Consider the following 14,661-nt stretch of genomic DNA (forward strand, 5'->3'; position numbering starts at 1 on the left):
TGCTGGCTTTTATACGGTTTACTTTCTTTTTGCTAAAGACCAATTTTTAAATTATTTTTTACATCATGGCCCTGAGTCTCTCCAAGCATACAGGGGTCTGGACCAAGAAGCTCATTTCCCTTGAAATTCTTCTGTAATCACGTATGCCACACTCTAATTAGCCCGGAGGTGTTAAGCTTCGCCTAGATTTTTGATTTAGGTTTAGAAATTAGGTGGTTTCTAATGTTTATGGCCAAGGATTTATTTGAACGGCGCACTCAGCAATGTGGCGATACCCAAACGCAGAGACCCTGCTACTTTTAAAGGTTGGCAGAAACCTTGTTTTAGCCCGTTTCTGTGGGATGGGAGCAGCCAGGAACCCTCAGGGGCAGGTGGCCGAAGGGGTCAGGGCAGGAGCTAAAAACCCACCAAGAATCGGGTGGTTTCTCAGGAGCCAGTGTCCTGAGGGCACAGGGACCCTCCTGCCGGCGGTGCCCGGTGGTGTGGCGCTGGGGGAGAGTCACGCCGGTTCCACAGGGCCGGTTTTGCCAAGGGAAGGGAACTTTTCGGCAAACCGAGGCCAGGTGTACCTGGAATAACATGGCACAATTAGGGAGGCCGCCAGCCAGGCACCACCCACCCTGCTCTCCTTTGTGCGGAGTCCGGCCGGGTTTTCCCCTCAGGAGCAGCAGGGCCGGGGGGGCGGCTGGAGCTGCGGCTTCTCCCGCGCGGGGCGCCCGCCGCCCGCGCCCCCTCAGCGCCCCGGGGCCGGGGGGCCGCCCGCGCTCCCCCAGCACCCCTTCGTTCCCTCAGCGCCCCGGGGCCGGGGGGCTGCCCTAGTTCCCGCCGCCGGCCCCCCGCCGCCCAGCGGGGCTGCCCGCCCGCGCTCCCCCGCCTCCCCCGCGGCGGGCCGGCCGGCCGGGGCGCCAGGCCGCTGGCTCCGCCCGCACCACATGACTCCGCCGTCGGTAGAAACTTTTCCCGTCCCGCGGTTGGAAAATGGCGGCGTAGGAGCGGGGCTCCGCATCCCCGCCCGGTCCGGCCGCCCCCCGCGGCCCCCAGCACCATGACCCGCTGGGTTCCCACCAAAAGGGAGGAAAAATACGGCGTAGGTGAGGTCCCTCCCGGCCCCGCTCCCGCCTGTTGCGTTGCGGGTGCCCGCGCCGCCCGCGGGGAACCCCCAGCCGCGGGCCTCGCCCCCTCCCCGGCTCCCCGCGCCCCGCTCGTCGCGGCCGCTGGCTGAGGCGGGCCGTGGCCGCGCTCCCCCGGGCAGCGGTGCCCGCCGCTCCCGCGCCGCCTGAGGAGAGCTCCCGGGCCGCCCGCGGGGCCGCCGGTGCCCCGGGCCGGCCGGGCTGGCCCCGCTCCGCTCCCTGCGGGGCTTTGCTGTGGGGAAGTTCGGAAGTTGTCTGGAAACGCTGGGCGACCCGTGCCGGAGTCACCCTTGCTGAAAAAGTTGCCTTTTTCTCCTCTCTCTCTCTCTGTTTTCCCTTCCCGAATACTGCTTTGTCTATGTAGAAGAGGGCTGGGAGTTATTTTTACATCGGTTTCTGGTTTTCCCCTCCCCGGTGGCAGCTAAACAGGATACGCTTCCAGCGCTGGCTCCCTGGTGGGAAGAAGCTCTGCCCTCCGCCATGGTGATGCCCGGTGCTCCCGCATCTCCTGGCCTTCCTTAGGAGGCCACCAAGGGAGAAGGCTCTGCGTTTCGCAGGGAGTGTGACTTTCATACAGATGAGGGGTTCCCCCTTGCCGCTGCTGCCCAGGGATCCATTTCGTACTCTGCTTTTCCCGCCCCGCTCGCACAGAGGGGGTTTGTGCTCTTGCCGGTGGTTACAGCGTCTCCGCCGTAGTTAAACGGGACCCATCCCTGGTGGGTTTGGGCACTGGTGTGCCAAGAGCGCCCATCTTGACTTTGAAGTTGGCTCATTTTGCTCACAGGCTTTCTTTTAGGGGTTACGGAGTAGAAAAGTTTATTGGCGTGAGTGAAAGCGTTTGTCATGGGGAAGGAAGTAATAAATCTGACTATTCAATTTGGAAATACGGAATTCAATGTCCACCACACTTCCCGGACCGTACTGATTGCAAAGAGCAACTTACTTTTCATATATACCCGCAGCTAAGCCTTGTGTAAACAACATGAGCAGCAAGAAGAGAGTTTCTGGGTCTTAAGTAAGAGCCCAAGTGAATTTTAGGAATTAAGTTCTGTGTGTACATCCCTAGAAGACGAGAGCATGACTTTCAAATTACAAAGTCCAGTTACACTGTGTGAGACCTGTGAGTAATTTCAGTGCTGAGGATGCAGGACAGATATACAGAAGCGCTACAGAGGGCAGTTGCTTGCTAAGTTTTCCAAATACCTGTGTGGTGAGTTGTGAGTTTTTTTTTATTTTTTGGTTTGGTTTGGGGTTTTTTTTTTGTGTTGTTTTTTTTCTTTCTTTTTTTTTTGTGTGGGGTAGGTAAGGTGTTTCGGAAAGACTGGAATGGCTACATTGTCACATAATGTGCGCTAGTGTTACAAACCAGTAACACTCGAAAGCAAGTTCCTCTTTTGCAGGAACTTTCATCTGCTGCTGTGGCAAAAGCGGTTGCCTGGACCCAGCTTTCCAGGAATCGATGTCTTGAGAGTGATTTTGAAAGGGTGAGAGAATAAGACACCTGGAACAAACTGAGCATTATCCAAATATACTTGAAGTATGTTTGGGTGTCCAGTGTGGGAAATTGTCTGTGTGGTAAAAAAATGTGACTGAAATGTAATTAAAAAACAAAACTGGTTTCATTGTTTCAAAAAGCACAATATTATGTGCTCAACTGGTGGTGAATTGATACTTTGTGTCCACAGCTCGGGAGGTTTGTTATGGTTTTGTAATAAGTTTGGTTTTCTACAATAGTTTATTTTCTTTTTCCTGCAAGTTGGCTGAGAGGGAAGATCCTCAACAAAATTAGGGTATTTCTCTGCTGAACTGCAGGTGTGTGAGAGTTGAAAGTAGGCATAATGGTGCAAGGAGATAAAATCTGATTTAGAGCTAATTGAACATTGCAGTTTGCTGGCCCCTGCTACACTGTTAGATGTGGTTTTGGGAAGGATAGCTACTTTTTGGTGTCCTGAGGAAGGTGAATATGAATATTCAGTTTGATTACATGTGTTTTATGCATCTTTGTGTTGTTAAAAAAGGCGCTTCTGTACACTGTGAGTCTAGTGATGTTTTATTTTTTACTGCTTGTGAAACTTTCAGGTTGTGGAGAATTGATGCAGCAGTTACACAGTTCCAAACAAAAATGGAGAAGGCCCTGTTAATCTGAGCATGCTAACATAGGAATAGTTTTCTTCCTAACTATTTGTCATGACCAGTCCTGGAGACTGTCATTGGATCAGTATTGTCTGACAGTGAAACAGAAACATCTGCCTGCTCCCAAATAGAATTGTTGTACTGCTATTTTGGTGAAACATACATGTAATATACTTGGTTTGTAGGTTTCACTAAAGCAAAAATAACAGGAAGGTATCTATTGCTATGGGTTGGGTTATGTTATTTATGTCACTGTAGTGGGAGCTCAAGAAATGTGTGTATGTATACACATGCGTGTATATACAACACATGCGTGTGTATATGTAATACATATGTATACACTGGTTTTCTTCCTCTTGACTAGTATGTTCCTGTGCACAGCTAAGCTTTATTGTCTCAAGTCCCAAAGATTTGCTGGCCATGATGCAGTTGGACTAAGTTATTGCAACATACCTATACTGAAAGTGTGGTAGAGATACAGATGTGTTAAGAAACACTTCTGCTCAGCCATCTCCACTTTGCAAAACCCACCGGGTTTGCAGATGGTGCTGGATGTCCAGCATTCATGTAAACTAAACTCACTGCCTTAAAATGAGGAGGGCTGCTGCATAGCGCCTAGGCATTATCTCAGCAGGCAGTTGGGAGTGTGACTCAGCTCCGCTTCCTGAGAGAATTCGGGGCTTGGCGTGCGGGGAGGCTGGATGAAGAATGGGTGTGGATATAATGGGATAATACAGTTATTAGATTAGCATACGGGGAACCATCTGAAACAGTAAAATGATCAGCTTAATTGAAGTAGCTTTTCTCCACTCCTGATGCTGTGTATCTTTCTCCTTCCTCTCAGCACCTAGCTCTGTATTTCATCTCTTGCCCCAAGCTGTTGGGGAGCCATGTGGTCATGTTGAGATGGCCATATGGGTGTATGGCTTCCTCATTTGGGTCATCAGAGGCTTTCAGCAAACCCCAGAAGCTGCTTATGTCTGCTGCGTACCCATGGTGTTGCAAGTGGCTGCTCACTCTCATATTTCTTGTTTTTAGTGCGATGTGAGAATTGTAATTTTGGTGTTCTTCCTTATGCCAGTGGAGAGGAGATGTAACAACATGCTTTATGAAGTCTGTGAGCCTGAATAGTGCTTCTGAGATAGCACAAAGTGGCTCTTGTAGCTTCCAGATCATCTTGACTTCTACTATTATTTGACCCTTTCCGTTGGGCTCAAAACTGCACTAAGACGTAGAACTGATGCTACTATGGTTACTACAAATACCATTTTAAACATTCCTTTGTGTTCAAAAGTATGTGCAGATATGGAGTAATGACACCACTACTGTGATAGTTTAATTATTTTTTAAAAATAAACAGTGAAACAGAATAATAATGCCACATGTGTCTGCACACGGTCACATGTAGAAGGAGAACTTCCTAGCTACAGGGCTTATGCCGTCTGTGAAATCCTGTTAATTTTCTGGATGCTGACTCTACTTTTCTCTGCTACTCCTAATGAGTTACTGGAAAATAGTCGTGCCCTTATTGTAATCAGTAAGCTGGTGTGGGCTCTGCCTTGCAGGCAAGGTGCTCCTGGCTTTGGACAGCTTCATAAATTCAAAGCCTTGATGAAGAAAGGGCTGGACATCTTTACGGGGAGCTGCATGGAGTGTTACTACTCCAAGACAGCATGCGATGCCTGGGTAGGTGCTTCCTAGTGACATGTTTTAGGTCAAAGATAACATCAATGTCGAGGACACTAGTGTTTTAAAAATAGTCTGTACTTCTATGACTGTATATGTACAATTGGTATATCTAGGTGTGCTCAAGCTTTCTCCTAAGTAGATGGTGCTGCAAGTACTTGAGATGGAATCTGTGTTTCACAGTCTTTAGTCAGTACCATGCAAGCTGCTCAGACATACTCCATGCTGTGGAAGGTGTGTATTTACGTGTGCGTTAATTTAACAAAACAACAAGCAAACAAAATACCCAACCCACAAACTAGACCAGTTTTTACTCTGGGCCACACCAGTTGGGAGTCCTGTATTTTTGTGTGTTACTGGTGAGTTTTTGTTGCATGTCATGACAGGGCAAATTATAACTAGCCTGATTTTAGATGCTTTGAAACCCAGTGGACTTTGGGCACACTTCAAGGTTAGGGTATTTTAGTGCCTTTCTGAGATTGGGATAGCTTTTTGGAAGGTGTATATAGAAGTATCTTCAAACCAGGTATGCAGGAAAAAAAAATATTACTAGGGGAGGGCTGTAACGAGTTGGTGGACTAAATGGTGATACAAAGGAGACAAAGCTCTGTGAACAGGGGGATGAAAGCAGTGCTGTTGGAAGCATGGGAACTCCTATGGCCAAGCACTGCTGCTTTCCTTCTGCTGCTTAAGGAAGGACTGTGGTGGTTTGGGACAGATTTAAGGCTTTTGTGGAATTCTGGATTTACAGTCCACAGCTGTGGTGAGTGGTGGTGGCATGTGGAGACTTCTTTACTAAGAGAGCTGGTGATCTTGTGCTTGCATATTCGTGCCTTAAAGTAGGGAAGAAAATGTTTTTAGGAAATGGAAAAAGGTGCAATTTAGCGATGTGTCTTAGGAGTGCATCTTAGTAATTTTAGTGATGCTATGTTGTGAGTGAGGTTTGGAGCTCTCTGCCAGGACAGTTACCTTTGGGCTGTTACTGTCGGCAGGACTGTGCTCTGACACATCCCAAATCGAGGGACTACGAACACCCATGCGATATCTGCTGATGTATTAATCAGTGCATTACCATTTTGAGAAAGCATATGCAGATTCAGTCTTCTAGGGACAGAATACCTTATCGTACACTCAGATTGGAGTTTTATTTTGTGATACTTTACAATACCTTTTAATTCCCTGCTTGCTGAGGGGATGCATTCTGTGCTTCCTTGTCCCTGGCGTTACATAAAGCAGAGGTAAGGGACTGGCAGCTGAAGCTTCTTCCTGAGTGAGTGACTTTAATTTGACTGTAGGCATGTGCTTGATTACAGTCAGTTTACTCAGCAGCCACTGTTGCTCTTTGTCAATAACCACTTCTTGCCAGCAACAGATTGGAGAGGGATAAAGATAGCAGGGAGGTGGAAATAAGCTGGCACCCCTGTTTGTTTTCATCCAGGTCAGTGACAACATTATAAACCAGGATTGGTCTGAGAAATGATTCCTATAGGGATTTACCAGAAAAACTTTTTTTTAGATTTTTTTTTGTTGTTGTTTGTTTTCTTATAGGGCACATACTGACTCGCCATAGGCAGTTGGCTACCTATGGGTGTAATATAGAACACTTATTTAACCCTGCAGAGTAAGTTCCCTGTCAGCTTAGACATTTTTTTCAATAGCTAATTAATTAACAGTCTTGTTCCTAGAAAATAGAAAATAAAAGGGGAGGAGGAATTTTCACAAGATGAGGATTTACGCTTTACATAATATACAAGTATGGAACTGACAGTAGGACAACGTCCCAACTTAAGATTTTTTTGGTTTGGTATTAATTCAGGGGGAAAACTATTTCTGAATTTCAAGTAGTACCTTGGTGGGTTTTATAGGTTTTGTCTCTCATTGCCATAAATGCCTGATTTAGGTGCACTGATAATTTTAAACTGTTTGCCATAACTGGCACAGCTTTCTTTCTATTATAAATGCATTTTCCTTTCTGCATAGGCAAAACTTTCAGGGAAGGGGAAAGTAAACTGGATGTGACTTAAAGTCAAAACAACATCTCCAGGAAGCCTTTCTGTCAGCTTGCAACTACAGGCATCAGTGTTGCAACAATTTTTCTTTGAAATATTTGTGTTTTTGGAGTTTGTCCACTGTTGGCTGTAGAGCACATGCAGGATACGCTTTGTCTAATCCTTTAGTAGTCCTTCAGGACTGAAATCCAATACATCTTGTTAAATACCTGTAGATGTGTCCAACTTTAGATAAATGTCTGAAAGCTGACTCATATTAATGAATTGAAGCTCAAATGAGGAACTAGTGCTAATCCAGTTTTAAAGTATTTGCTTTATTAAAGATGTCAGTCTTGCCTCACCTCTCCTACTTGCTGCAAGGCTGAAACTTTCACAGAACATTCAGTGGTGGCTAATCACCATCTCTGTGAAACACACGGGCTGCTCTTTATAGGTTGTCTTTGACAGGGAGATGGACCACTGGCAAGGTAGCTTTTTTTTTTTTCTTTTTTGTAAACTTAAGCATTTTTAATTCTGTTTTCTGGCCTGTGGCAGGTCTCAAGGCTATTCTGACAACAGTAACTTTCTGAATAATGCTTTAATGAACTCTTTAATGAGTTATTGGAATACTTTCTTCCTTTAGCTTGGGGGAGGTGGGGGTGAGTGGTGAAGAATTGAAAAAATTGCCCTATCTAAACCAAAAGAATGTTCAAAAAGAGATAATTCTTGTAATTCTGAAACTTTATCTAAGTTTTCAGGCTTTAGTTGTGAAAATATTTATGTATTTATCTACCCATGTTTATGTAATTTGTGCATTAAATCTGTTTTCTGATATGAAGACTTGTAACACAAGAAGCAGCAGTTGCTAAATTTCAGTTTCATCAGCAAAATGTGAAATATCTCTGGAAATATTTTTCCGCTCCTTATAGCTTTGTAACTAAACTGAAATAATTACGTTGAGAACTATTATGTGTAATCATGTATCCATATATGTAACAAAACAAACAGATGGATGAATAACTGAAGTAACTATTGGCCATGATACTTGAATTTGATATTTTTTTAAATATATTTCTTAGCACTGCTGCTTTATATAGAGTGCTGTTTATATTATTTTAACTCAAACCTTTTTATAACGTGTTTTCAGAGGTTTGTGGTGGTTGATTTTACCAAAAGGTGTTGGAGTAGCAAAATGTCTTTCTGTTACCTGGGAGAAAATGCCAGCAAGTAAGTGATACAGGATTTGCTGTGTAATTTATGAACACGAATGGAAGTGAAAGTGTACGTAATCAGTATATATTCTTGTAGGCACTTGGTTTCTTAAGGCACTCTGTTCTGTACATCTCTGCTGTTGTAGCAGCTGTGTCACTTTAATGTTTCTATGGCACAAGTTAATCAATGTTGAGCTTGAAAACCTGCTCGAGCAGCTCTGAAGTTGAGCTAGGTGCAGGGGTACAGTACAGCGTACTGCAGTGAAGCAGGAGTCCCACGTTTGGAGGGCATTGTTGGTGGCATCATGGAGAGTGATCTTCCTCGTTAAGGAACCTTGCAGCTTGACATAGTGAATCTTCACTGATTGCTGGTAAAGCTTCCTGGAGGCACAGCTTCTGAGCAGCTTTGAAAACGTAGATCTGACAGTACAGGTGGGCAATTGGGATTTGTGAGAGTGCATGAACCATGAAGTGCCCAAGAGCCTCTTCAACCATCTAAATACCTTTTGGAAGTCATGCCTTAGGTGTTTGTGTTTGTCTGCCTGCCTTCTCCTTCTCTGAACAAAGCACGGAAGTACTGACATCACTTAGTCTGAAGTTGAATGTAATAAAATAACATATGTTTAGGGAATGTAGCTGAGTAGCCTGTGGGTCCCAGGAGGAGGTAACCAATGCCAAACAAGGAGTTGATGATGCTGGACTGTACCCAAACTAATGCTCAAGGACCTTCAGCTGTGCTGTATTAGTAGAGGAGGGCTTTCCTAATTCCTGTACATGGAATAATAATAATAATAAAATAATAATCCGGAAGAAATAAGATGGCAAACTCTGGAGCTGGTGGGGCCTGTGGTCCCTCCCTAAAGGGAGTCATTGGAAGGGAGCAGGTATACAGGATCACAGAAAGCTCTGCTGTTATGTGTGTCTCCAGCGGCATGCCTGCCTCCCAGCTGACGCTTCAGCCTTTAACATCCTCCTAATTGTGCCAGCTGGTCTGCAGGAAAAAGTGGTGGCAGGAAGGAGTGGTTCAGTGAATGTAGTTGAGTTCTTTTATTGAGTTGTTTCTGCCTCAGCATCGTGTGTGTATAGTATTATCTGCAGCAAAGGCTGCATATCAGAAATGAAGAGAAATGAAAGCAACTGGTAATGTAAAAAATATTCCTATAGTGGACCCTGAAACAGGAAATCTTTCAACGGTGAGCCAGATGGAAGCAGCTGATGATAATTTGAGTTTCCAAGAGTCAAGAGACACAGATGGTGAACAATGTAAAAGGACGCTTGCTTTCAAAATATCTGCTGTGCGTATGACTTCAGTGAACAAATGACCCTGAAGTGGCTGCAGATTATCAAGGCAGTGGCTTGGAATGTCCTATAAATACTGTCCTCTAAAGGAGGGTTGCCCTGCCATTTAAATGACTAAATAGAGATATGGTTAAGCGTGTCGCTTGGGTCGGGAAAGTTAAAGATAAGGGTGTGTGGGAACCTTTAAACTTTCTCTTGACTAAATATAAGGCTATTCTCCCAAAATATGAGCATATAAATAAAAACATCAAGGTGGCACTAGGTAGAGTTTTTGCTTTAATTATTATTGTTTTTTAAGTAATGGAAAGACTAAAAGAGGTTGTGTTCATTAGCTCGTTTGACTTGCATAGATCTCCTGCTGGTCAGTGAATCTGAAAAAGGGACCAGCTGCAGGTGTGACCAAGCTTGTATTTATTCCTTTCTTAACTGCTATGGAGACTGTCTTACTTACAGTCCTTACTTACTTACTAAGTCTCTCCATCCTTGCTTCTGCCTTGCCATACAGCCTGGGTTTGAAAAGCTTGGCCTCTTGGTTTCTTTAGTTTTTTTCTGCTGCTTTGGGGTTGCATGTTAACATTTCTGCTGTTTTCCATCAGACATTCTGTGGCTCTTTCATAGCTCAAATATATGGAAAATAATTCTTATGCTCAGGCCTATAGTATGTTGTGTCTAAAGCGAGGCAATGGTGATGTTTCCTGGTGTCTGGCCTCTAGGCTTGGCTGCTGGATGGCCTGATGGCTTTGGGTGCTATGTATAGCAATGTGTATTGCTTTGTATCTTTTGAGCAAAATGTGATTATGGTACAAAACTGTCTACAATTACACATGAAAGCTTTCTCGCTCCCTGGTTATTTTCCTTCATGTTTTTTAGTCTGTCATATGCTGCTTAATTTTTAATGGTCTCTAAGCTTTTTTCTTTTTTTCTCATATTTTGCCCTTATAGACAAATGCACACCAGTTTTCTGCAGGCATTGCCCGTTGTCTTGTTGTCCCTGCTGGAATTCCTTCCTTCCTGCTCACCTAGCTACCCCTGTTTCACCCTTCACATTGATGGGAAATAATGTTTATCTTTGGAGACCTATATCTGAGGCAAATGGAAAATATATGACCACTACTGTCCTTTCTTCCTCCAGTAAAGAACTGTAAACTCATTTGTGGTACTTGGAGGCTGAATCATTTCACTGGCAGAGGACGTGTGCAGTAGATATGGACCCTCATCACTTGCTGCTGTTGTGCTGTCTGACTCTTGTCTGTTATTTTTTCTTATGACTAGTAGGTGTTGGTTGTGTCTCCATCAATTTATAGCCTTCCGGATGCTTCTTTGACCAAGAATCTTAGGTGGAGTAGACCTGAGACACATTTTTGGTTTTCCTCTCATTTGGGGCTGTTCTGTTCTGTGCTGTATTGTTGTGGGATTTTTTTTACCCCCACCCTCCCCCCTTCTGTGGACTGATCTCTGAAGTTTCCCATGTAAAGGGTAAGTGATGTAAGCAAAATAGTGGTATTAATAAGGTTGTTTTTTTTTTTTTTTTAAAAAAAAAAAAAAAGGTGGTTTGTGTCTTTTTGTTTCTTTGAGTTTAGTTTTGGAGGTATTTGGGCTTCGATTTCAAACCAGACTTACCCTGTAGAAGGTATGTCTTTGGTATGGCAGTATCTAACTCTGCTTCCTTCCTCAACAGCTTGTCAGCAAAACCTCTATAGGTGTTGACAATCTGTTTTCCACCTCCATATGACCTTGATGAAATCTGTTCTGCCATTGTTTTGTGTCTTTTCTGATGCTTCTTACTAATGGTTGGGCATAAAGAAGACACCCTTTTTCTCATGGACTTCCCAGGTCGTGGGCAACAGTATGCAGAAAAGCAACTCAGAATTTCTGTAAGACTGGGACTTGCCCACAAACACAACAGCTGGTATTGACTACTTTTTAAAATTAATTTAGTGACATATGACAAAGCACTGGGAAGGGATTGAAGCAGTGGATAAAGATCCTTTTCCCAGAGTTGTCAATTATTGAGCTCTTCTGATGAGAGAACAGTTCTTCTTACTGAACAGTGTGTGAAGTGGCTGGAGATAAGAACAAATATTTTTGTGACACAGAGGTATTTCTTGGACAGTAGTTTCCATAGTGTGTGAGTCAAACGGGACAAAAAAGCAACCCCAAACTTTTTGATGTAGAGCCAGATATTCTTTTGGTATTATTATATTACACTTTTTTTATTTGTTGGTTTTGTTCTTGAGTGTTTCACTGTAACTAAAAGGATTAAAAAAGCACATTAGAGTTTATCTGGATAATGGGGACAACTGCAGTTACATTAGATGGGATTGTTTTACTGCTAAGCATTACTGTCCTAAAAAGCTGTAGGACTGATAAGGTGCTGATGGACGAGGGAATTTTTTTAGTGCTGGCTAATACAGAATTGCCTGCTGTAAGGTCTCTGTGTGTGTCTGAAATGCTGATTATGGGAATTAGACTTTGAACTCTGTTTAGTCCCATCTGGTCTCTCTCCTGCTGAGTCATGCTACTGGGATGTCAGTACAGGTAGCACACATGCAAGTCTTAATATGAATATAACAAAGCCTTGTTAAACCGGTGTTGCCTTGTAATCGTGCCTGCAGCATTGATGGGGAGTGAGTCGCTAGCTGGTGTACGTTGCCCACGTGATGGGAAGAGTGCACCATTAGCAAGATTTCATTTGGGAAAAAACCCACCATCTTTGAGAAGCAATTGAATCCTCAAGGAGTGCCTAAAACAGCTCCCTTTGAGATCTGTGGAGTGGGAATTCTTATTCCTAAAAACTAAAGCAGTGAACTGGATATAGCCAGATGAGCACATTTGAATAAAGACTTGAGAGGATTACTTAGGTATGGTACTGTTTAAATTTTTAGAAGTTTTGTGTGGGTTCAGCTTGTGTTTGATTTTTCTAGTTTAATGTGTTATTGAAATGACTTATTAACAAAATTTTATCAATAATTTTTGCTGCAAAAGCGACCTCTGTTTATTTACTGAACTGTGATATAATTGGTTCAGATTTGTGCCTTAAATACTGAAAGTACAGTTTGGGCTTAATGCAACAGTTGCTGGTTTCTGTGGTTGGAGTGCACAGAGGTGAATGTGTTCCTGGCTGAACACTGCAAGAAGTTTTAATACTCTTTGGGCTTGATTATTTAAAATATTGGGATAACTGTAAGCTTTTACAGTCCAGGCACAATACCATTTATAACGCAGTGTGCTGATCTGCGAGCTGTTCTTACATCATGAGATTAGGAGTTCATGTATTATGTTTGTGTAATAGTGCCGTGATGCTTCCATTACATTTATATAAGGAGTGTGGAAATCAAAAAATAGTTTAGTGGAGGGGAAATAGAATAATTGCATACCAGCTCAAGTGTTGATAAGATGGGTAGTGTAGTGATGGCATTGAGAAGTGATTGAGTAAGCTTAGTAAAAAGTAAAGTATTGGTGAACATTAGTGAAGCCTTGGGCTCTACCATTGTGTTTCCCTTCTTACGCATCTCCGTATCGCAGGCGTTTCTGTTGTGACCTTTGCATGCAGCAACACAGTCTTGCTCTTGGGACACTAATGGACCAAGAAGCATTTTTAAAGTTTAAACTGTTTTTCTCCAGAACGCTGAAGGCTCCTTATCGAGAGGAGTAAGTTAGATACCTATGGGAAAATGGCACAAATACTACCCCGCCTCCCCACCCTTTCAACACTCCTCTGTCCTCAGCATGCAGGCTATGGACACAAGTCCTGCTGCAGAATGGTCCGCGTGTCTTCAGCAAACTTAACCAGAGCAAATGAGTGTTGATTTCTATATTAAACATTAGCTGTGTCACTGGACATGGGGACTTGAGTGTACAATGTGCTAGCTATCATTAGGTTTTTTTTTAATAGTTTTGTTTTGAGGTGGAGGTTCTGAAATTGGTGAATGTGTTGAACAGTTGAGAAGTAACCACTGGTTATTAGACTAATGTAGTATTTTTATAGTGGGGAAAACAAATGTTTTAAGGTGAAAGAGTTTGTGGAGGACAGATATGCTGTCCAGTTTACTGCAAACTTGTGCTACCACTTGGAGCTCGCCAAATACAAACATTTGAGCAGATTTAGTATCTCCTGTGTTGCTTTGGAGATCATTTCAGGGAAATGGTTCTCCTTAAGCCATTTTTTGCAATGGGGTAGTGCTAGAAACAGTGTTGATCTGCTCCTCTAGCCAGGAGCTGGCTCTGGCCTCAGCTACCAGCGTACATGTGCTCTGTGTGTGTTAATGCTTCACCTCTTGTCAGTGAATAGTTGGAATGATGCTGAGAAAAAGAAAGAATAGTTAAAATATTTTGTTCTTATAGCAACACGTTAGCAAGTTACTGCTGGGTTAGTGGCACCTTAAACACCCTACTAGCATCAATATGCATGACTGCCATTGGCATTTTTAAAATTCAGTCTCTTCAGGTGGTTATGCTTAGGAAGTAAGGTGTTACAGCCTTGAGCCATTCTGAATTAACAAGGGTGACTTTGAGGGTTGGGGGGGTAAGTGGGATTTACAACGGTAACTTTTGATGCATTTCAGTTGGCTGAGGGGTGCCCTAGCAATGGGGGATGAAATTGGTCAGTAGGACAGGACTCGACACCTGCTGGCAGAAGGTCCTCATCTGGGAATTTCCCACATTTTTTGTAATAGATTATTGGGCTTGATCAACATTAATTAGGCTAGAAAAGGCTTTAGAATGATCAAATTAAGTCGTGATAAAGTGTGGTGACTATAAATTTAGGTCCCTATTGCACAAAAAGGTGTGGAATTCAACATCTGTAAGCAGAGCTTTTGGGTTTTCCTCTGCTCTGGTTTTCCCCACTTCCCCGAAATTTATGCGTTTGATTTACGGAGAGAGTAAAATGTGATGCTGTGTCTTTAAAGGCTAGTAATACCACATCAGTTGCATTTCCATCTCCTTATTTCTTTCAGAATGAACATAAAAATTAGTACGGGTTCAAAGGATTCCCCTTAGGTGGGAAACATGGAATTTCTGCGGATGCAAGCTCCCTCTGACAGCGCTGTAAGGAAACCCCATTGCTAGTGGAGGGGGCTGCTGATGACAGACTGGCTCTCTGCAGCCTGGAGCCAGGCAGACAGTGACTCTTTGTTAAGGCTAGCTGCTGAGCCAACTCTGTCGCTCTTCTGAAAGCAGCACGAGGCATGTGATTTCTTACTGGTTGGGAGG

At 43.6% G+C, this 14,661-nt stretch overlaps 1 protein-coding gene across 2 annotated transcripts in view; it reads left to right on the forward strand.

Annotated features, from left to right (window-relative positions):
- Positions 1-938: 938 nt before the first annotated feature.
- DOCK1 (dedicator of cytokinesis 1) overlaps positions 939-14,661 on the forward strand; it is a 319,207-nt gene continuing 305,484 nt past the window's right edge. For both annotated transcript variants that reach the window (XM_056351327.1, XM_056351328.1), the window contains exon 1: positions 939-1,091. In XM_056351327.1, the coding sequence (XP_056207302.1) occupies positions 1,046-1,091 (46 nt within the window). In that variant the 5' untranslated portion in view covers positions 939-1,045. The remainder of the gene's footprint in view (positions 1,092-14,661) is intronic.

This window comes from Falco biarmicus, chromosome 9 (assembly GCF_023638135.1).
Source record: "Falco biarmicus isolate bFalBia1 chromosome 9, bFalBia1.pri, whole genome shotgun sequence".
NCBI lineage: Eukaryota > Metazoa > Chordata > Aves > Falconiformes > Falconidae > Falco > Falco biarmicus.